At 39.5% G+C, this 24,214-nt stretch overlaps 1 protein-coding gene across 5 annotated transcripts in view; it reads right to left on the bottom strand.

The window, feature by feature from the left end:
• Window positions 1-24,214, bottom strand: part of PDE1A (phosphodiesterase 1A) — a 272,702-nt gene that overhangs the window by 202,255 nt on the left and 46,233 nt on the right. Inside the window, exon 1 of one of the 5 annotated variants that reach the window (XM_032783799.1) lies at window positions 5,049-5,437. The exons of the other annotated variants lie outside the window; for them this stretch is intronic. Within the exon in view, the coding sequence (XP_032639690.1) occupies window positions 5,049-5,101 (53 nt within the window). The 5' untranslated portion in view covers window positions 5,102-5,437. Of the gene's footprint in view, window positions 1-5,048; window positions 5,438-24,214 lie in introns of those variants that run through there. 5 annotated transcript variants of the gene reach the window in all.

Genomic DNA, 24,214 nt, shown 5'->3' with positions numbered 1-24,214 from the left:
ACTTTGGTGTTGGCCTATCTCTGATCATGACAGACGAGAATAGGCGGCTAAAGCATTATGGTCTGCTGGTGTCTCAGGTATGGAGGCCAAAGACAAGATTACAGATTTGAAGCATGGCCCAGTAATTCGGGCACTAGCCTGGCACATGGGAGACCTGGGGTCAAGTTCCTGCTCCAGTGCAGACTTCTTGTGTGACCCTGAGCCAGTCACCTAGGGAAGTGAGGCAAAGAGAGACTCTCTGTAAAATGAGGATAAGAGCACTACCCACACCTCAGAGCGTGTTTGTGGAGAACTACATTAAAGATTGTCAAGTGCTCTGATACTACAGCCATATAAGTATTTTACACAGAAATACTGGTCTTTCCTGAGCTTACACATCAGTGTAAGGAAGCTATCTGCCCCTGAAATAGCATTAACATTTAGAATTTTGGAAAGTTTGAGGCTCATCTATATCTGAAAGTGGTGTATTGGAGCAGAGAAATGCTTTCTAAACAGACTGCCCACCTCTCTGAATATCCAACTGCATTGCCTGGTAGATAGCTTGTCTGCTGGGTCCTGACCATCTGCTGAATTCAAGTCCCCTACCACTAGGTAGTCTGCAGAGCACAAGAAATTTAAGGTCAGCAGCTGATGTGATCTAGTTGGGAGGGTACTCTGCAATGAATCTTTAAAATTAGGTAGGTTATGGATTCAGAGAGATGAAGATGAGTACTGCTAAAAGATAACAGTAAAGAGGAGCCAAGAGTTGTTGCTGGCTCATGCATAGGAACGAGGAGCGAGTCTCAAAAATTCATCATCAGTTTCAGATAAGCAGCCAACTTTTGGGACACTTATCTAAAGTGAACTTCCAAACCTTCTGCATAGACTCATCCCCATCACTGCATCCTGATCAGATACCACGGTAGGAAAATATATTACCTAATTATTGGTGGGTGAAATACTAGATGTTTGTAGGTTCAGGCCATTCAGTTCAGAGTAAACGTCAAAAGCACTGATGCTTTTCTAGGGAGAAAAGCAGAGTTTATAGTTAAGGTATTGAAATGGGTACCAGCAAACATGAGTTCTAGTCGCAGCTCAGGCACAACTTCCTCTGTCACTGAACCTCCCTATGTTTCAGTTTCCTCATCTGTATAATTGGAATAGTATTAGCCAGGCTCACAGGGGTGTGGGAGGCATTGGGTTAGAGAGAGAAGTGTTGTAAAGATAAAGCATTTGTATTTTAAAAACACTCTTAAATCCTTGGATCTAAGGTACTACTCTATAGATCAAATGCAAATTCTTATTTATTACCCAACCTTCTTTATTCTGGAAGTCTCACAAGATCAAAGTTTCTTTGAAAGAATTCTGGTATTATCTATTTCAGGCAGCATGAAGATACCAAAAGAACAATATCTCCCATGGTACTGTGATCCTTCTGTTTCCAGTCTCAGTCAGGACCAGGAAAGGCAGAGTTGCATGAAGAAAAAAAAAGGTAAATAGTTTCCAACTGGGGAAAGGATTAGCTTCAATACAAGCTTTGAGCAAATATTTGGGTTGATTTATATTTTCATTAAAATGACAGAAATTTGAGAATAAAAATACCTATTAGGTCATTTACTCCATGCCCATACCAGCACTGAATTTATTCCCTACAATGTATTTTATAAGGCATTTTTCTAGTCCAGTTTTAAAAGTCACAGCTATGGGGACCCAACTTTGCTTTTCTTGGGAAAGTTGATTTTGATTATTAGCGGAAGTAATTCACCCATCTGCACAAGATGTAGCAGATTTAGTAATAAATACTGAACCTCCTTGTAATGAATATTAGTATAAAAATAATGCATATCCAAGCCATGAGTTTTGTTATTTAAATTTCTTGTTCTGTTTATCAAACTGTTTTAATATTACGGGATAGGTGAATCTCAAAATATTTGGAAGTTTGGTTTTGATAAGACTGCAAAATTTTGGAGGCTTATCTGAATATCTTAGGTCTCGAAAGCTGTGCAGACTTTTTAAAGAGCTCTCCCACACATGCACATATATAAGAAATATTTGGTGCTTTCCATTTCTGGCCCAGCTAGAGTGGACCACAAGAACAGCCTCTCTTTCATTTTAATATCAAATGTGGGAAAATGAACTTGAAATTCTATTTCCTATTTATTTGTAGGCGTTAAGATGCATCAAGACCTCTAGAAGATATAATTCTCCTCCCTTATCCTATTCAGAGTGTTATTTGTCATAAGGAATTAGTGACTGAAGGTTGTTTGGGGGGCAAATATTCAATTTTATTCTCATTTTTAGCAGAACTGTTTTGTCCAGCCTTATTTAACATTAATGTAATTGTATATCCGTTGTGAATGCAACTTTAGTTAGCAAGTAAAGTGTGTCATATGCACTTGTTAAGATCAACTATAGCTTTCAACAGTGGTGATTTGTATGTATTTTAAAGTGTCTGATAAAAATGAGAGACAACATAGCCAGGTAATACAGTTTTTGTATTAATGGGGCTGATAGATCAACATGATTTGAGGGGGGAATTCTTTGAATGAATGATTAAGCTACCAACTTTATAGTTGTACCTAACAAAACCATCTAATCTGTACTTTCAGAAATGCCTGTTTTAAAATAAGTGCAGTCTAAAGCTTCACAGTTCTGATGTACATGTACTTTGTTTCGCAAGACAAACGGTCCCCAAATTTTGAAGGAAAATAAACACAACAAAAAACCCCATAGTTTAATAAATTTATAATTTTGCTAGAAATCGTCTCGATCACAACAAACAGTAACCCTCTAACCCCCTTTTTTGTACTACGACTACAGGGATTTTAACAGGCCACTTCAGCTTGAATGGTCCCTTAGTTCAGTATAAGCAGTTACCACCACGTATTCTATCTGCTAAATCTTGAATTTGGCTGTGACAGTCTTAGTACCTTTCCCAGACCTGAAGAAGAGCTCTGTGTAGCTTGAAAGCTTGTCTCTCTCTCACCAACAGAAACTGATCCAATAAAAGATATAACTTCACCCACCCTGTCTTGCTAATATCCTGGGACCAACATAGCTACAATATCTCATATGATAAGATCTTTATTTACTGCACATGATGATTATGTTGCAAGGAGATTTTGTTCCCGTTTGGTCTTGACTGAGGGAACACTTAAAAAATTTCTGTAGTATATACACAGTTCCTGTGGCTGAGAAGTAATTGCTACTCAGTGAAATCTTAGGGTGCCGTCCATGTTAGGGTTTTTTAGTTCGACGGCCCTGAAGTTGCCAGCAGTAACAATTAGCTGTTCATCATTTAGAACAGATTTGGGGGAATGGGTTTGAGAGCAATGCTGAATGATAAAAGTAAAAAGTAATAAATAGAAATACTCTGTCCATTTAATATTTACTCCCAGAAGATGCTTTGGGAAAAATTCCATGAAGTAGCTACAGTAAACTATATGTCTCTGACGTAGCTACATCAACCTTGAGCTCTGGCAGCAATTAAAGTCATCACAGAAGTGCTCTGAACATACCAGGAAGTATATACTCATTCACCCATGACTATAACTGCTTCAAAAGACGGTGAAGAATGTGTGTTTTAGACAACATTTGTCAAAGCTTATTGGATAATTACTGAGCATCTTAAAAATAATTATAGATGTGTGAACAGATATATACTTTCCTGAAACTATTAATTTGAATGGAAAGGTGTCACATTAAGAAAATATTACACATTGTTTAATCTTCAGTCAAAACCTTTTAACATTAAAAATATTTGTCTTTGATCTAATAAATGCAACATTCAGTTTTAGTCATCATGAATATTGTGTGGCAAATCCACAGAATCCAAGTTATTCAAGTTTATGGCTGATATTCCAGCTATTTAATTTACACAATGTCTTAGAACATTCTGATTTTCTGCTGGTATCATATTCTAAAGATTCCATCCCCTTCCTTCCCCCCAATATTTAAACAACAAACAATAGAAAATCTTGGTACAAGTACTTGTCTGAATTTCCTCTGAAGCTCAGACACTAATTATTACTGTATTTGCATAGTTTATGACACAATTAAATTACAACCCTGTACATGCTATAATGCCATCTATAATCTTATATTTATCTATCATATCAACACTCTGGCTACAATACCCTATCGATGTCATCGTATTCTATCCAGTAGGATTGAGCGCTGTCTTTAGGGTGTCAGTAGTAATAAACAGAAGTGTGAACTATTGTAGTTTTATTTGCTTTTTACAGCCATGAATCCCTGTTCAAAGCAGTAGAAAAATGCTATTCCCATGCAAGTTCACTAGCTTTCAAGCTAGATGAGTCAAGAGGGGATTTTTGGAGTATATGATGATGCTAGCCAGATCTACACCAAAGGACATTTACAACTAATTAAATATACCAGAAATTAAATAGATAAAATAAAAACAAACACACAATCTCCTAAATTACCAGGATATTTCACAGATTAAAATATACATAGAAAAGATCACACAAAACACAAAACTAATTCTGATTCATTAATCTTCCTCCTTCCCCATCTAAATAATTATTTCTATGAGCTAGCTATAAAATGTATAGTTTGATCACATGTAAAGCTTGGCTTTAAGTCCCTGTAAGCAAGCTACTTCACTCAGAAAGGTGTCTCATTTCCAGCATGAAAATTCTGCCATTCAGACATAATCAGCCAAACCAAGCAAGAACAATGTTCTGCATTTAAAAGGCTTCATAATTCAGAAAACATTCAGAGACTGCAGAGCTTTAGTAAATAAAAAAAAGTTTTTCAAGTGCTGTGCCTCTTTCACAAGGAAAATCTCACAAAAAAACTGAAAAAGTTGATGAAGTAAAAAAAAAAAAAAAAAAAAAAGAGTCCACAAAGTTTCAATATAAGCTGAAAGAACAATTCCAAGTTACTAAAGCATCTAATATTTTCGTGGGACACACCAAGTTAAACTTGAGGCTCAATCCATTGAACTATTTTCTTTGTTTCTATATATTTATTAACTTAAGTTAATAAGTAAGTATGTAGGAGGAAGTCTGGAACATTTCAGTTCAAGTAACAAGAGCATCACTTACCTAAAAATAGGTCTTTGGAGATGCTTCTTCTTGATTGTAACACAATCATCCATTTAAAGGAGGGGGGAAGACTTCTTCCTGAAAATAACTCCAAAAAACCCAGGGAGTAATCTGGAAACTTGTTCTTAGCTACTGTGCTGCAGAGACCACACAGAATGAATTTTTGGTGCTGGGCAAAGACTCCCTCCCTCTCTCTGATAGTTGAGCAAAAAAGGGCCATAGAGGCCACATAAGACAGGCACGTCTGTGCACTACCAAAGCGTGCAGGCTATGCAAAAACACTGGAGTCAAGTTGATTGAAGCAGGGAATTGTACTGGATTCCTTTCAGCTGTGGAAAGAAAGTGTGAAACTTTGCCAAGTGTTACCCAGGTAAAAATGTGTTAGAGTATTCCAGCCATGAGAACACTTCTTGCACATGCTGGTCGAAGTCTTAAATGCTGTCTCTCTCTCTCTCTCTCTCTCAAACACGCTGTTCCGAGGCTCAACTTTTTCTTCAAAATAAAAGTTGTGCAGCTGCCTCAACATTCCCATGCAAGTACCTTCAGAAAGTTTGTTCTGCTAAAAAGTATACAAATTAATGAAGACTGATGGATCTTGTTTGTGGGGCTGGCTCCACTTCAAGAGATCGTAATTATTTTACAATCTGGCTTTTATTCACTCTGAATGATGTGTGGATAATAACTATGCAAATTGAAGCACTACTCATAATTTTTGGCACTCGTGACCCAATAACCTACAGTTGGCTGAAGCAGAGTATGGTGTTTGCAGCTGGTGGAACCATTACTACACAAAACCAGACCTTCTCTACGTGAGCGAGAAAAAGAAAGACTGCTGAGTTCAGCTGACTACACTAATGCACCACTGTTATTTATACCAAAAGACTTCAGAGGATTCAAACAGATGAAACAAGATGTTAAGAGCTGACTGACATCAAACTAATATAAATCAGGAGGAACTTAAACAGTAGTAATGCAATTAAACTGGGGTAAGTGAAATGGTAAAGAGGCCACAAAGAAAGCCATTGTACCTTTTATTTTTTGTGACCTTAAGATTGATATCGCACATGATTAAATTATACAATGTAAACAAAACCAAATTAAATCTGGAAGGTGTCATAAATACAGCAGTACAACCAAACAGCAGGATAAGTCATGCCAAGATGTGTCCTAGATTTTTTTTTTTTTTTGAGTGTTTAGGTTAAAAAAAATACCATATTGCATATTAAAAATTATTAATTCTGCAAAATTCCCGTGAAAGAACAATACATATAATCAGTAAGAAATACTATTTAGGTTTTTATACTGCTCCCATCACAGTGGTATCTGAGCAATTTAGTGCTTGCTCTCTTATTGTGCAGGCCTCCTAGTAAAATCTCAAACATTCTCTTGAAAGACATCCACTTGAAATCTCATCTACCACTCACTGGCAACCACTTCTTCCTTAGACTCTTGCAGAGCAATTTTCAGATACACATGGCACGTAAGCGCTTATTTCCCATTGACTTTTCATGGCATTTAGGCACCTAGCTACCATTAGTACCTTTGAAAATCTCCTCCTTGATTGGATATTTCTTGTTTATAAAGCAGATCAGTAGTGTCAGGTGGGTTGGCCAGGGAACACACAGACACTGATCCCCTCACTGTGAAAGATTCTGTTTCTGCATTAGCTGAATAATTTAAGCAGCAAATTTCTCTTATATGGAGAAAACCTAAGAGTATCTGCTGAGATCTTGCAGCCATTTAAAAAGGTCAGACAGACGGCTCTCTCCAGTCATTCACCATAATCCAGTATTTTCTCCTCTACTTCAGTTAGACCCAGATGTAGAGAAGAGGATGGAATCCTGAGATCAATTAGACACCCTGTAACTTTGCATTAAAATCCAGCTCCCCAAAATCCTCAGGCAGCTCCCCCAACAGCTATAGCCATGGACCACCCTGTCAGGGACAGGGTCACATTATGGAGAAGGATTCATTTCAGATGGAAGGAGTATAATTTACTTGTGAAACGCCTGTGTGGCTTAGAAAGTAATTATGCCAAAAAGAGTTCATCCCCCAGCCCCAACAACATGTGTGGAGGAACTTCAGTGAGATCAGAGAAGGGACAGATTGTCACAAGAGTGACAGGGCCACTCTCCCATGCTCAGCAACTCCCACCTGTGTCCATCAGGTAAGGTTGGCCAAAAAAAATTTATCAAAAATATTTGACATAAAATTTAGGTTTTGATTTAAAAACATCTTTCATAAGAACTGTCTGCTTTCCATGGAAAATTTAAACTTTGTGGGTGGATTAAATAATAAATATTATTATTATTAATAAATACAATAAAAAATAATAGAGGAATATCCAAACCCAAAAAGTTTCAATTTGAAAATGCCACTCTGATGTCTCATGGAAGCTGTACCATGTCTCACATTACCATTCTCCTCTATGCAACTGGACCTCATCTCCCATGATTCATCACAGACAGGGACTTCCTTCGTGCAATCCCAAGCCTCGCCAAGAGAGGAGACCATGGTATATCACCAGAGATGTAGTCCTGCTAGGAAACCAAACCCACAGGGGAGAATGGGGATGTGAGGCACCTTGGTAACATTTCAAAATTGTATATTTCAGTTTTCATTTCAAAGTTTTTGACAAAGATGTTCAGGGTTTTTTTTATTTTTCACCAAAAAAATCTAAATTTTCTACAGGGGAAAAAACTCCAAATATTTTCTGACTAACGCTATCCATTAGGTTTTATACTCCCTCACCTACCTGCTTCCACACTATTAGATGCAAAAATGTGGATTTAGCTACTTAACTAACTATAAGCATCTGCATTTGATATTTTGGGCTTTAATTCATTGAGCGTCATAGTTTTTATTTAGCATACAAAGGAATTTACAGGTGTTAAAAAACTTCCCCATATTGTTCACGAAGTCAAACAGATATAATTGGAGTTAGATTTTTTTAAAGTCTATATTCTGGAATAATTACCTATAGCAATGGATTTCTACACTCATTTTTTAAAAAAGCCCACGTCTGAAATTGAAAAGATTTAAATGAGATTGCCATCTCATCTTTCGCTTCAGTACTTTGCCACAGATTCTGTTTAATCAATGCATAGAGGAAGTCAGTCTTTAATACGTACATGTAAAAAATACTAGAATAGTCAATCAATGGTACTGTACCTTGCACAGCCTTTAGCAAATGTGTAGGTGGATATGCCATGTGCACAGGGAGTGAAATTCACTCCACCTGCACAAAGCCTGAGTATTCGACTTCTCCGTGGGGAAGAAAAGATGGAGGAGCTAGGGAGGTGAAACTCACCTACCTAACCTAGGGTCACAATACGGGACTGCCTTTCAGTACTTGAGCTAGAATAGTAGTCACAGCAAGTCCTCGCTAGTTGCACTGGGCTCATGGGATCTCATTAGGATCCACAGTCCCACGGCTGGCCTGCTCCGAGACATCCCCCAGACTGTACCTAACTGGCCCTTCTGCACTGACGTTGCATAGCCATGCGGCTGGATGTCCTCTGGCACAGCCCCCTTGTAAGGTTTAAGTGACATGGGGGACTTTGTGTTAGCCCTGCATGCCAAGGGTAAACTTTATTCCGAGTGCAACATACTCAACATGACATTTGCTATATCGCACTACTGTCCATAAGTGTTTTAGGAATTCAGTTATAGCCACCCATATTCCTCAATAGGATTCATCAAGCCACAGATCAGATTCACGATGTTTTATCACCCAACAGCTCTACTCTGTTTGTATTAAGCTTATAGTACTCTAAGTACACACATGTGTAGGACATCCTCAATTTATTTCTGTGTGTTGATGTTAGCAAATGGAAAAAGACATTCTGAAACTTAACCTAATGACTTCCCAAACTTGGCAGTACTGGAGATAGGTGTGACTCATCCAGACTCTGGATAGAAAAGTTTGCAAACTACTTACGATTGCAGTATGTGTGGTAAAGGTCTCTCAGATCTGGCTTTCTTTTTCACCTTTCATAAATATGAATTATACAATTCTCACTTTCAGACACAGACAGAGCAGAGGCTTACGTCAAAGCCATCACGTAAGACATCTAATTTCCCTGCTAAGACTTTCCTGCTCATACAGGTGCACAGCGGCTTTGGTTTATGTTCTTGGTTTTTGTTTCAGATTTGCATACGCCTAAATCTTCAAAGCAAAGCTCACAAAAATTGGTGCAACTATTTCATAATGAGACCTGTGAACTTGGCTTTTACATCCTTGTGAGCTTCCTGCTGCCACCTTGTGTGGAAGGAACCTGATGTTCTGCAAGCCGGCCCCATCCTAATTGTGGGGCTGTTTGGGAGAAGTCATCGTCTATCATACTCTGGAGGAGAGGGGAATGACAAAGTGGCTCCCTGGAATTCCCAAGTGCCAAAGGCAAGAATCTTTGGGTGGGAAGGTGAGTCTGGGATCTGGAGCCCAAAACCACAGTAACCAGATGGTGATATTACAGTCTTACCTACTATATCTATTTAACAGACTGCATAGGCAATCAGAGAAATGCCTGTAATTTTGTGGTTCAGTTCTTTTTAGAAGAGGAGCATACACAAGTAAAGCCTATTTACTATCCTAGCCTATCTCAGGCTCAGCCAGTTCTTAGGAGTAGAGCTGGTAAAAATTTACTCCAGCAAGGAAAACCACATTATTATATGATCAGGAAGCCTGTAATTGCAGACGCAGCCTGAGAAAAGGCAAGTGGCCATGATTATGATGTTTGACGGTGTCCAGTTACCCAGGATGAACTGGGAAAGGATGAACCTTCCTGAGGGGTGGGAGAAGTTCTGAGAGCATGCAGCAGTCTGTTTAAAGTGCTTCTTTAAATCCACAGATAAGGGGAAACAATGCAATTGGCTGCTATGTGGGTCTGGGAGAAAGCTAGATTTTAATACATATATTGTAATAGACCAAGTGGTCTATCAGTTGATTTGATAAATGTACCTACATAAAAGCTAAATCAACACCCACAATGTCACTTTCTAACAAAAATGCAAGGTTCAAGCTTTCAGCCACTGTTGCCTCTCCTAAATTCTAGGGCTGCTAGAGCTCAAAATTGAATTAACAGTGAAAATGTCTCACACCCACCACCAATGTATTGCTTGTTTTCGGAGTCAGACCACTTGGTGTTAACAGGCACTACAACGTGCAGAGACAAGCAGGACTCAAACTGACTGTAATCAGCCATGGCAAAAGACAGAGGCACCATCAATGTATCTCTAAATTTCAAGTTACTCATGCTGGGAATGACAGTGAGAAACAACCAAGTTGTATTCTATCTAGTATCAACTAGTCAAAAAGACAGTCACATTTTTTTTGTGTCTAGGCAACTTAACCTAGGTCCTTTTTACTTTTTTTTTTCCCTTTCTTTCTGTGGGAAAGAGGCCCTTCCGAAAATTTTACCCATAAGGAAAAAAATAGCAAGTACTAGGTCATGGATTAGAGCAGTTTCCTGGGAACAGGAAGTCATCAACACACTTCAAAGCTGGGCCACATCTACACTTGACAACCATTGTTACCACCCACCCACCCCGAACAAGGCAGCAATGGTTTCTTGCCAGTCTATATCATGATACCTTATAGATTCTTTCAAGTGAGCGAAGCTCACTGAAACTCTTTTGATATCTTGAACCGGAGCAGCATTCTTTTCCAATCAATATTTGTCTGTCTTCAAACTAACTACATACCACTGTATTCAACAATGGATAACGACAGTCCATTCATTTCCTTGGAACCCACCTGCAACTTGCTGTAGGACCCAATCTTGCTCCTGTCTGATCACGAGGTAGCAGAAGACAGGAGCTGAGTCAGGGCCATTGAAAGGTGGTGTATGTTGGGTGCCAAAAGCCTGTTAGAGTTAGCTGCAATTATGTGGTAATGAGGGCGGTGGCCCAGACTCCAGGGCAATACACTGTAAAATATGCACTGTTTATGCTCCTGCTGACGTCAGTGAAGATGGACTATTGGCTATTGAAGTCAGTCACTTGTCAGTGTGAATAACTTTTCTGGAGAACATTTTCATTACTTTTATTTATTAGGATTTTGTCAGTTTTCATTAGGATTTTATACTTGGCATTTTTAGTGGTGAGGAAAAGTAAGGGGAGGGAGGGGTTGAGGGGAGAGACAGCGGGAAGGAGAAAATTCCTTTGGGATTTAGGATGCTAAAATAGTTCTGGGATACACAAGTCAAAACTGGCATTCCTGGCTCTGAGCCAGTGCAATATTATTATTGGCCATGGTGGACAAAATTTCAGTCTTTACTGGAATACATTATAATTGTTTTGTCATATGCTTTCTAAATGCATACATATAATGATGTCTGTATACTGAACATTATAACTTCAGAGTAAAGATGATGTAATCTTGTTAAAGGGTCAGAAAATATCCTTGATTCAGTACAGACAGGTAACAGAAGATGAAGTTAAAATAATGCTAATAATAAAGATACTGATTACAACATAAAATGACAGTATCAATATGTAATACCATTTTTGAAAGAACAAAGAATTTAAGGGTTCCTCCCAGAGGTAATATTGACACATACTATACATCTAATGACAGAGTGGGGAAATGGCCAAATTGCACAGAAATAACCTTTTCAATAACAGCCAAATGCTAATTAATCTAAAGGAAAGAAGGCAAAATTAAAAAGAAGAAATTGATGCATTACTACTGCATATGGTGTCCCGCAATCACAGTACGTAGTTTCTGCCCCTTTTACAGTGGTCACCATTTTAATAACTAGCCAGTTGCTACTACCATCAATAATGGGCATAGCATTTACCGCTGTGAGCTGCTCCAGCTCTTTTTGATGAGATAGCTAGTATGGTGCTTAATATCTCAATCTAAGTATTTGTATAATCTGGGTTCATAGATAACTAAATACAGGGCCGGTGCTATGTAAGGCGAACTAGGCGGTTGCCTAAGGTGCCAAGCAGTGCCCTCAGTTTTGTTTTGTTTTTTTTACAGCGGTTCCTCCCCGAGTGCACGGTCGCTGCTCCACTTCTCCCGTCTCCCAGGCTTGCAGCACCAATCAGCTGTTTGGCGCCGCAAGCCTGGGAGGAGAAGGAGAATTAGAGCACTGGCAACGTGCTTGGGGAGGACGTGGAGCAGAGGTGAGCTGGGGTGACGAGGTGCCGCACGGCTTCCCGGGGGCAGGGAGCTGCCACAGGGCTGGGAGGGGGGTGCCTCAGGGCAGGGGGAGGAGCTGCTGGGGGGGGGCACCTCAGAGCGGGGGAGTCAGGGAGCTGCCACAGGGCTGGGGGGGAGGGGCGCAAGGTGGAAGTTTCGCCTAGGGCGGGAAACTTCCTTGCACCGGCCCTGACTAAATAGCTGCCTCAATATTTACAGTATTCTCTTTAGTAAATAAGGAAATTTAAGTAACACTGCCAGTACTAACACATATTTAAGGCAAAACTGGCTAGCTTTTCAGGGTAACTATAGTACAAAACATGCTACAGTGAATTTGGCAAAACACAATAAAAGAGATCAGATCATGACTGATTGTGACATACAAGCAAAGACCAAAAGACTGTCCAGCATCACAAAAAACATTGGGTTAAATCACTATGAAAAAACAAAGTTAGTTATGAAAAATGAGAATGCCGAGTACTCCCACCTCCAGCATTAAGTTAGAAAGCAAAGAAATGTGAGTCAGTTCATGTGCATTGGTAGTCACTTGCAAGCCAATGGAGATATCCATAAGGAAACAATGTCCCAAACTGGCAAGGCAGTAGCCTCTCTTAGATAAGATTTGGTTACTGAAAAATCTACAGCTTAAAGGCTAAACGACAAATCTTCAACATAATTGTTATTTCCATTTTAATACAGTGATGTGAAAGTTGGAAATCCACTAAAGGTACAGTTAGACATGAAGAGGCGTTCAAAAGCAAAGACCTTAGGAAATCCCTAGGTAAGAAATGGAATGAAATTATAACAAATGCCAAGATGTGTCAGAAAGTTCAATGACCCCTTTTCTCCACAGTTATCCAGAAAAGAAGATGGAAATATTAGGGACACATTAAGAATGAAGCCAGAGCATGTGCCATGGCATCTGGAGGAACATGCAAAAGGGGCTGACAGGAGGAATTCCTCCATCGAGCAGTATTCAGAGGGGAAAACCACTTATGGAACTTAACATAGAAGACAAGCAAAAAGCAGCTCTGGAAAAGATAGCTATGGAGGAGCCTTGTTTGTTCTATAAGCAACATTTGTTGGTGGGGAAAGGATTCAGATGCAGAGATCAGTGACGCTAGCACCAAACCAAATTACAGGGTCTCACTTTTAAACAAAGTTGAGAGTCCTCTTTGATATCATTTCTCATTCTACTTGGCAGAAGTTCGCAGTTGGAAACCCCTATCTTACTTGTCTTATCAAGTCCATAGATTATCATCCTTAACTGAGGGTCCAAATCCTTCAGCCCGTGGTTGTAGTTGAGAGGGAAGTTATGCCTGAGTAGGAAAGTCAGGTAAACGATATTAAACGATCAGTTATATCACAGTGATGCCATAGCAAGTGACATGGGAGAATTACATAATCCTTTCTATTTAGAGATACATGAAAAATTCAAAGCACAGGAAAGTATGTCTAACATTTTAGGCAATTTCTCTTCAGATAACTTGCTGTAGGATCTTAGTCTCAAATCAAGCAATGGAATAATATTTTTAGCGCTAACAATCACTGCCTCAAATTTTAAAAAAAAAAATGCATCTGTGACCCATCTGGGACTAATCTGAGTTTCACTGGATAAAATTCTCTTTTCTGCACAGATACTGAAAAGTTCTGCTTTTAATCATCAAATTTCCAGCATCTAGTTGACAAACATGGGAGATAGCTGGAAAAGTATGACACATTTTACCAGAGAACAGGTGAAGTTGCTGCTAGAGTGTCTTTTATGGCAACTCTTCGTTCTTTGGTCCCGCTGCCACTACCAAGGACTGGCAATCAAAAAAGAAACAGCAGCAGAAACTCTAAAGGTGAATGAGCCTTCTAGTGAAACTTACTCTCTGGAACAGCATCACCAAGAACAAACATCAGAGCACTGTCAGCTTGCTCATTTCTAAAAATTAATTTAGACACCTTGAAAGCTGCCATTACTATTTTTTGCAGCCCTATGAATAGTGGTAAATTGACACACAGGGTCCAACCCCACCCTCAGATATGTGATATAACCGTAAATGAACATAAATCCAGTGCATGACTATGAAATCTGTACGTCTATCAACATTTTGATCATACCCATCTTTTTATTCAAAAGTATTATTAACACTAATGATTTTTAAAATAATTTCTCTATCTAACTTGGTTCTCACATGGGCCCTGTATTGGTTCCCAAATGCAGGCACTGCACAGATTTTACATCTTTCATTTTACATTTGAAATAATATATCATGTTTGTTGTATTAACAAGTCACCACCACCTCCTACCTCTTATTCAAATCTCTTTAAAACCCACTTCTGTCACGTTGCCAACAAGAAGTGATCTTGGAATAATTGTGGGTGACAACCGTTATTCTCTCTTGGTTTTCACGTGTATTTATTGTGTCTCTTTAAGCCCTGATCTTGCAAATGACTGCATGCAGGCAGACCCCATCACCATCTGTAGGATCAGGTCCTTAGTCTGTAAGCCCTTCAGAGCAGGGACTGGATCTATTTTTGTACAGTACACAGCACTGGATACACTGCCCACATTAAATAAGTTATTGGATATCATTAGCGGGCATTTGTTCTGCTAAATTTGAGTAAGTATCCTTAATTTCAGTGGACCTAGGTCTCAGTTACACTAATGCCCCTTTATAAGACTCTGGTAGCATGTGTTTTTACTCACTTTACCACACCCCTCCACACTTCTGAATGGGGTAAAAGGCCTTAGTGTAAGTGAGAATCAGGTCCTGTGGCTTCCAAACCCAAGCGATATTCACATAGTGTATTCAGACAGCCTTCCATTATTACAAAAATTGCTTTTAAATATCAAGATTCATGCAAGAACTCAATGGTGGTAATTATCTCTTAACGCTTACCCTTCCAGATCTCTTTCCCCAAACTTGCAATCTCTAAAAGAGTGCATGCACAGTGGTAAGTTGCCAACATTTTAACAAGGGGCTCCTTCAAATGTTTTCCACCTAATTTGGTGACATATCTGTGTAAAACAAACCTTCTACCTTCCAAAATCATCTATTAATACAATTCACATTCTGAACTTCTCAGCTAGCAGTTCTATAGTCCTCCCCAAATTCAACAATCTTTCCAGCCCCCTCCTTTGTGACCCAGTGTTTTCTGCTCCTCAGCGCATCCCTATCTGGCAGTTGTTCTTTACAGTAGCAGCACTGGTGACAGGTAGGCACCATGCAACCTCTGATGACAGCGGGGTTGCCAGGTAGCTCATCCTGCTATGGGGTGTTTGGTTGGGTAGCAGGCTCCTCTGGTGTGGGTTTGGGGATCCCTTAGGAATAGCTCCCCTTTTATTCCTGAAGTATGCAAGTCTCCCTATCTGCTTTTGTGGAGGAGCAAGTATCCCTTGGCACATATGAAATGGAAGACTAGGATCAGATGTTTCACCTGGCTGGTGTGGGGGTTCTAGGGCAGGTAATGGGTTTCCAGGCTCCCTTCCATTTCTTCAGATTCCAAGCAGGATGGAGAGGGACAGGCAGTCACTAGCTGGGGAAAGAGGCAAGCTGCAATCTTGGCAGAACTCCCACTCAATGCAATAAGGCTCAGCCCCATATCTTCCATATGCTGGAGCAGCTGCTGGGTGAGGGGGGACTACATGGTGCACTCCTAAAAGTGCAGCTGGGACAGAAGAAAAGTTCCCCTTGTAGTAGCTGCCATGTCTGCATCAATGGTGGGAGTGCCTACAATGCAGCAACTGCCTAAGTAAGCAGCAACCAGCTCAGTTCCAGCCTCAGAGAGGAACAATAATTTTAACAAGCAGGGCAGGCCTTAGCATTTTGGGGTGAGCTGTGTGTTCCAATAGCTTGCATCTCCTCCCTCAACATAACTAATTGCTGTCCACCATGAACAGACCGTGCACAGAGCTATCTTGAGGATTAAGGTGAAGGTGTGCAAGACAACTGTTTGGAATATACCTCAAACTTAACTGACTAACATAAAAATATGGTTGTGAGTGAAGGGAGAGGGGAAATCTTCAGGATTCTACAGCCTCCTGCTGCAGAAATGGAGCCAAGCTGCTTCTTATCTTCTGTCCTCCCAAAAGGATTATATTTTCAGGCTACCTTCACAAGGAAAAGGCCTAGAATCTTCCTTGAAATGAAGGCTGATATTTCTCCTTCCTAGAGACCCCACGGAAGTTCTCTCATGAAAGGGTTGCAGCTGACCATGCTTGTGTTCATCACCAATGAGTTCCATAGGCCAAATTCCTAAACTCTGCCCAGGGTCAGTACTTCCCTGGTCTAATCAATCATTTTAGTGCATCCAGCACACAAAAAACAGGCCATAATGCTCACCTTTTTGAGATGGTTTGAACATTTCCAAGCAATGAAAAATAAAGAAGGACCTGACCAGAGAAAGTTAAACATACCAAACATGTTTCAGTTTATAAACAATGAATGTGTCATTGTTTCCTTCATGCTCTCTACTTGGATTTCTTGCTCGTTTTTCCTCTCTCGGAAATCTTTGTTCATTCATATTTTCAGAAAATCAATGTCTGCATTGTTTTAACCACACACTGCAATGGGATTACTTAAATGAGCAGATTTCATAGCTTCTGGAAGAGAGCATGCTGTACCAGCACCCCTCTATGATGCAGGCTAATTAAGCTTGTTCTCTTCTCCTGCAGCTTTTAATGTGGGTACAATATAATTGGCTTTATTACTCACACTTTTATTTTTTGTATGAATTTAGCGCTCATATAAATTGTTAGATTGACAGTCTCGGAGAATGGAGACTTTTGCTTATCCAGCAAACAGGTACACAGTAATAGTGCAAACTTCTCTACATGGTCCATCAACATGCCTTATACCTAGTGCAGGTCAACATTTTTCTGACAGTTTTCCCATCAATAAACAGACTTTTTTTAAAAAAAAATAAAGTTTTCATGAAAAATTAAGAACTTTATTCACAAAAATTTTAATCAAAACTTTGACTTTTTATCAAAATCACTGTGGAAATTCTTCATTTACCAAAAACCCATTTTTCAGTAAGAAAACAAGTTTCTATAGATGAAAAATGATGATGATTATTTTAAAACCAATTTTAATACATGCTTATTTTGATCCAACTTCTTCAATCAGAGTGATAAATGTCCAATGACAAATGGGTTCATTTCAAACCCTAAAAAAGTGAACTGTGGAATGGTTAGAGTTCCCAGTCCTCCACAGTTACCAGAGAAGACCAGAATACATCTTATGCCAGGGAGCTTAATAAATGGAAGCATTTCCCAATCAGGGAGATCTTGTCGTACTGCTTAATGCATGGCTCTGTGTGTTTATGTCTCACACTACATGGTGTCAGAAATGAGTGAATCCCTTCTTCTAAAGAAAGAATAAGGGAGAGAGACCTCCAAACTGCCAGAGTGGGAAAATGGAAAAATCAGGGAGACAACTTATGAAAATGGCAGCAGGATGGAGGCAGAGCCCTGTCTCAATTCAGCAATGGAGCCCATAATGCAAGAGACTCTTAAAGAAGTTTGATTTTGACAACTCAGACACCTGGCCTTGGTGGATCGAGAGATTTCAACAATTCTGTATGGCTTCTGGCTTAATACAAAAAGGACCAGACACCAGGTAAATGCCATGATATATGCCATGAGCGATGATGACGACGACATCTATGCTGTACCTCTCACTGAAGAGGGAAAATAATACACCAAAGTGAAAGAAGCTTTTGATGCCCATTTCATAGGCTGACAGAATATTATACACCTCTACCCCGATATAACGCTGTCCTCGGGAGCCAAAAAATCTTGCGTTATAGGTGAAACCGTGTTATATCGAACTTGCTTTGATCCGCTGGAGTGTGCAGACCTGCCCCACCAGAGTGCTGCTTTATCACATTATATCGGAATTCATGTTATATTGGGTCGTGTTATATCAGGGTAGAGGTGTATATGAAAGGCTCAGATTTAACAGAAGGTGTCCAGAAGAAGGGGGAAAAACAGCCAAGGCCTTTATTTCTGCAGTTCATAAAGTCTTGCTGTACTTTGAAAATATCGAACATTAAAAGACAAGATAGTTGTTGGCATAAGACACACCAGTATCAGCACAGCTTCAGATAGATCCAGATCTCACACTAGCAAAAGCTATAGCAAAAGAAAGAAAGAGAGAAAGAGAAAGAAACAGCAATGTGACTTACATGACAGCAACACAGGGGAGACTGCATCAGACAACACTGACAAAACAAACAGAAAAGAATTGTGAGAAGAGCAATCTTAAATTTATATACATAAGAATAGCGAATCAGAGCCTGGGATGCCAAAGAACTTTAATATGAGGGAAGAAGGGAAAGGTGCAGAAGATAAGATAAGACGCCACAGCTGGCAACAATGTAAGAAGTGGCAGGAGTTATCAGATGCCACAAAATGAGACATTTTGCAATAACATGCAGATCACCAAGAATAGTGGAAACAATATAAGAGGGAATGTTATAAGACGACAATGAGTCCATAGTTTTAGGGACTATTTCCTCATCCTCAATAGAACAGACACTACCTTGGTACACATGCATGAATCTCAACAGTTGAAACCTTAAATTTAAAAAACTGATATTCAGGCAGCAGTCTCTGCAATTCCAAAAAAAATCATTGCAGATCTCCATCCCAGGATCTGTGAAGACCGCATATAATTGTACGTAGCGCTAGCAATTCTACATTTGATGTCTGTGGCCAGTTTCTTTGGAAACTGGAGAAATGATGGAAAATTCTTCAAAAAATGTGAAATATAAGGGCTAACACCACCCCTACTAAGGCTGGCAACAATAAAAGGATTACACCTAATAGAGAAACTGAAATTCGTAAGTGGCAAAAGCAAACTAAACAAAATACACCTTCACAGGGCTATGAATGCTATTGAGAGAATAAAAATTAGAAACCAGTGCCATTAATGACTCACCTTACCTGAATCCCAAGACATTTCTTGTCTAAGACGACACCTGGACATGAAAGCTCATTTTGGGAAATTCCTACCAAAATTTAGCTTATCTAAAAAACCTGTGAAGGTCACAACATATGCATCTGAGGGAGACAACCACCACATTTAATAAAATAAAAACTACTGACAGCTCCACCTATTTCAACACAATAGCTAGTAAACTATCCAACAACAGTAGCAGCTGGAGCGTCTTCATATGGTTTAGGAGCAGTGCTCACAAAAGCAGCAAGAAAGAGACCTGTTGCACTGATATCCAGAAGCCTCATAGAAACCAAGCCGCAGTACACTTAACTGGAAAAGGAAGCATTAGCAGTCCTTCGGGCACATGAACAACTCCATGCCAATCTGTTCAGCTTAGATTTTAACACAGAAAAACCACAAGCCCTTAGTGCCATCACTGGGTTTAAATCCATTGGCTGACCTTAAACCTAGGATTCAAAGATTTCAACTACAGCTGATGCGATTTACTTTCGAGACTGAACACCTTTTAGGGAAAATATTTGCTGCTATGAGTGCTGTCTATAGCCCTGATTAAGCAGCCACCAACAAAAGAAGCAGCAACTTTAAAGAAAGATGTCTAAGTTCACACTGACCATGTCTTGGCAGCAAATCTGGCATCTACCAGATGACTTATGCAAATTAAAGGTAAACAACTAAAGGATGAGACTTGCCAAAAAACTAACTCAATTGTGCCAAAGAAGGTGGGGTCAAACGATTCATAGACTTAAGGTCAGAAAGGCCCATTATGGTCATCTAGTCTGACCTCCTGCACAATGCAGGCCACAGAATCTTGCCCACCCGCTCCTGTAACAAACCCCTAACGTATGTCTGAGTTATTGAAGTCCTCAAATCATGGTTTAAAGACCTCAAGATGTAGGGAATCCTCCAGCAAGCAACCCGTGCCCCATGCTGCAGAGGAAGGCGAAAAATAAGTCAATTTCCAACAGACCTACTACCATGCTGGCAAGGCCAACCAAAATGACCTTCACATAGCTGATGGCCTGCTTTCGAAAGAACAGCACGTTTTTATCCCTAGAGTACTTAAGAAAGAGATGCTTTCTAAAATCCACAAGGGACACAAAGGTATAAACAAGTGCAGAGTTTGAGTAGGCAAATTCAGATCTTAGTAGAGAGCTGCAAGGTATGTAACAAAAAATACAATAAAATAAGTCACCAAAACTGCTATCTCAGCAAAACTACCTGACAGAGCTTGGCAGATAGTAGCCACAGATTTGTCTTCCTGGAAAGGACATACGTGTTATTATAGCCAATCACTTCAGATATATTGACTTGCCTATACTCATAGCACAGATCATCCAGAAACTAAAGTAAATATTTGCAAGACTTGGAGTTCCTGAATTCCTCGTATTTGATAATGGAATTTTGAAAACAGGATACTGAAATAAAAATTCTGTAGTAACAAAACTTCAATCTTCAGCACAGAACAAAAATGCTGTCTTGAACTGAGACCATAGAACAAAGTTTGACTCAAAAGCTCGCAGACATTCAGAGCTGTCTAGAACTTGTCAGAAACTCCCAAATCCTAACCAGTGGACTCTTCAAAAGGAGTTCTCTGGAGAAATCAGGTTCATCTTCAGTATTTCCCAACACTGCAGGTACTCTGTCATAATGCAAGCCACGCCCACAGGAAACTCCATGCACAAACTCAATAGAAGCGAGAATGCTGTCTGGAAGACTGACTGGATCCTTTCAAATGACATTGAATTTTTGCCCCTACATCGGTTATTTTGGCATCAGCTGCAACTTTGATAGATGTATTTTATTTACTAGTTTTCTTTTCTGCTCCTATCCATAACACACTTGGCACTAGTAATTAGTCTATTACATGTCTCACTTTCACAGGCACCAGATTCATCCCTTCAAAAATGTTTTAAGATAGAAAGTAATATTAAAGAGAGAAGTCTCAGTATCTTTTACAACCCACTGCAATGTACAATGCATTTAAACTTCTCTTGTTACTCAAATTGTGATCAAACAGGTAAGACCTGATGAGACTAATTTGAAATTAATGATGTAAATATCCAAGCAGTGGATTTTTCATGATCTTGAGGCTGAAATCTTTAAGCACAGAAATACGTATATTCATTAATGCTATTCTGCCATCATCCTGGCAATACAAACCACAAATTAAATTAACGAACATCCACGATAATAATATCCAGTTCAGTCAAACAATGAATAATACTAATGAATATATGTTAAACTAATAATTTTTGCACAAGCTTCGAGACTGTTCCTTGGAAAATGTCAAGCATTTTGTGGCTCTGTTATTACCAGGTGATTGTCAGGAAGAAACAAGTTGGCTTGTTTTATTTTTATTTTTGCCAAGACAGCATTTAACAAAACTGTTTGTGAAATAAACAAGCACATTACCTATCAGATACAGCACCATGTCTAAACTATTCTATAACAATTAAAACTGGGTGATCACAAGCACATTTACAGAAGCATTATCTGGGATATGAAAAGGATTCTCTTTTGGCCGTGAACTTATCTCTTCTTACTCATATGCATGAGCATTTGGAGCAGAGTGCTTGGTTCAAGTTATGCTTATGCATTATGGCAAGAGAAACAATACTGTCTGATTTACATGCCAGGTAACAACCAACCAGTGCAGCTCCAATTTGGAATACTGAGCATCAGACACTTGCAGTCAGCTGTTGCATTTAATCCCCTCTCCACCACCACCTTGCACACACTCTAATTCATAAAGCAATTTGATGAATAAATTCAAAATTGTCAATAATTTTGAGGAGATCACACACTGCTCATGGATATTTAAGGCCAGAGTGCAAGCCCCTTACTCATATAACTAGTCCCATTGAAGTCAGTGGGGGTAATTTTGTGATTAAAGGGTTGACAGTCTGGCCCTTACGAAGACAGACAGAAATGAAGCAGCTAAAATTATTCGTTATTTGTAGCAAACTGTTCACTCTGCTTTAGTTAAGGATAACAAACAGATGGATATCATTAATCAGAACATCTTTATAGAGAAGAACATACATGGGCTTGCGTTAGGAATGAGCCATTCCCCATTCTTTTAGAGAAAAAAGTATTAATGAGTTGCAATGAAGCTACTAGTAGATGCATATTCTGTGATCACCCAATACAACTTTCAGCGTATTGCTTTCTTTGCTTTCATTTAGAGATATCAAAATAATGTGCACTTATATAGCACCTTTTAGCTAAGGAGCTTTTGCAAATATCAATTAAATAAGCCTATAAAGATTTTGAGAGGCAGGTATTATGCCCTTTTACAGATAGACAACATATGAGGCAGAGAGAAATTAGATGACTTGTCAAGGACCATATAGCCAGCCATTAGCACCAGCATAGCTCAAGGATCAGAATGCTAGTATAGGCCAGCCCCCATTGACATCACAATGTGATCTAGCACACTGTTTAGCATGATATCTACTCTAAGCCTCACAGTTAGACAACACCTCTAAAAGCACGGGTTAGATGATTCAATGGTTAAGACTTTAGCGCTTGTATCACCACATTGGTGCTAGTGCTACAATTGGAGATTTCCCCAAAACTGCCAATGTAGACAGAGACCATGATAGCAGCTCCTGCTGTGAATAATAGTTTCAACCAAAAACTTGTTTCTAGCTCACCACCAGATGGTGGGAGACTGAGCTAAACTGATTAGTTTCAAAACTTACTGCTTGTCAGAGGACTTGTATGATCTTTTCTCATTCACTTGTGTCACTCCTCCCCCCATATTCCCTTACAAATAAGGTTCCAGTTAGAGATGGTCCAAATTGTAAAGTTTATATCCACATTTTAATTTCCAGGGATATGAGAGAGTCTGGAGTTTGGGGTTCAGCTGCAAAGTTTGGGGAATTTCATATCCAGAATCTCTGGGTATTCAGATCCAGAAGTTTGGTTCAGGTCCATCTGTAATAGGAACAATATTTCTGTTTAACAATGATTTCAAACATTTGTTACCATGGGATACAATTGAATGAGCTTGGGTTTGATGTCAAATAGATAAAAGTAGCGGTGGAAGCACTTGGGGACCATTCTGAGTCAAAGATGCAAAAAATTAACCAGAGGATCCATGAATGGCAACAAGCTGGAGAATTTTCCATGAGTGGAAACAAGGGTTGAACATTTTACTGCTGCATCACATCCAGAATCTGTTAGCCTAGGGGCCAAAAGGCAAGAATGTACCCACATGAATGTGCATTCTTGGCTCATAGCATGAAATAATATGCCAGCAAGCTCAGGGAAATATTTTAAAATAAAATAAACCATATTACTGGGGAAATGAAAATCTCCTGCAGTTAGATCAGATTAAGAACTGGTTAAGAGCAAATCTGATGTATTCATTTTAACGGCATTGTATGTGTGTGGTGTGTTTTGGTATGTCGGGTCTAAAAAAAATAAATCCAAGAGTTTCCATAAAACTGTGCTTTGGTAATTATAACTACCCAATTAGAATGGCATTAAGTTAACATTGCTGCAGCTGCATCAAAAAATAAATCTAAAGCTGGGAGACAATAAGATATCGCATTTTCTAGAAGAAATATAACTAAGCTAGAAGGCATTCAAAAGCCTAAATAATGTGCTTTTTGCTTGCTGTCATTTCAGGAAGATGATAGGAAGTGTCAATAGTTCATCCAAGACACTAGCAAAACCAGAGGACTGTCTACAAATAATGGGCTCGACAGTGCCTGTAATGCACAGCCACACATCCCGAGAGCAGCAGAGTCATTCTAGCAGAACACAAGATACTCCCTAGTGCATAGGGAGACTGCATTCAGCAAGCACTCTGCCTGGACTACAGCCTGCTCTGCTTCTGCACTGGTTCTGCTTAGAGGACCATGATCCCAGCCCTCCCTTTTCTCTTTGGTGCTCTATCATAAGCATAAATTCCAATTCTGAACCTTAGTGTCCAAAATGTGGGTGCCTAGCATAAATCCTGCAAGCTTAATTACCAGCTTGGATCTGATAGCGCTGCCACCAGACAGGAATTACAGTGCCTGTCTCACTCTGGTCTCCCCAAACCTTCCCTGGGGGAC

Source organism: Chelonoidis abingdonii, chromosome 10 (genome assembly GCF_003597395.2).
Source record: "Chelonoidis abingdonii isolate Lonesome George chromosome 10, CheloAbing_2.0, whole genome shotgun sequence".
Classification (NCBI taxonomy): domain Eukaryota; kingdom Metazoa; phylum Chordata; order Testudines; family Testudinidae; genus Chelonoidis; species Chelonoidis abingdonii.
Note: the sequence above shows the minus strand (reverse complement) of the source record. Positions and strands in the feature narration are given on the sequence as shown.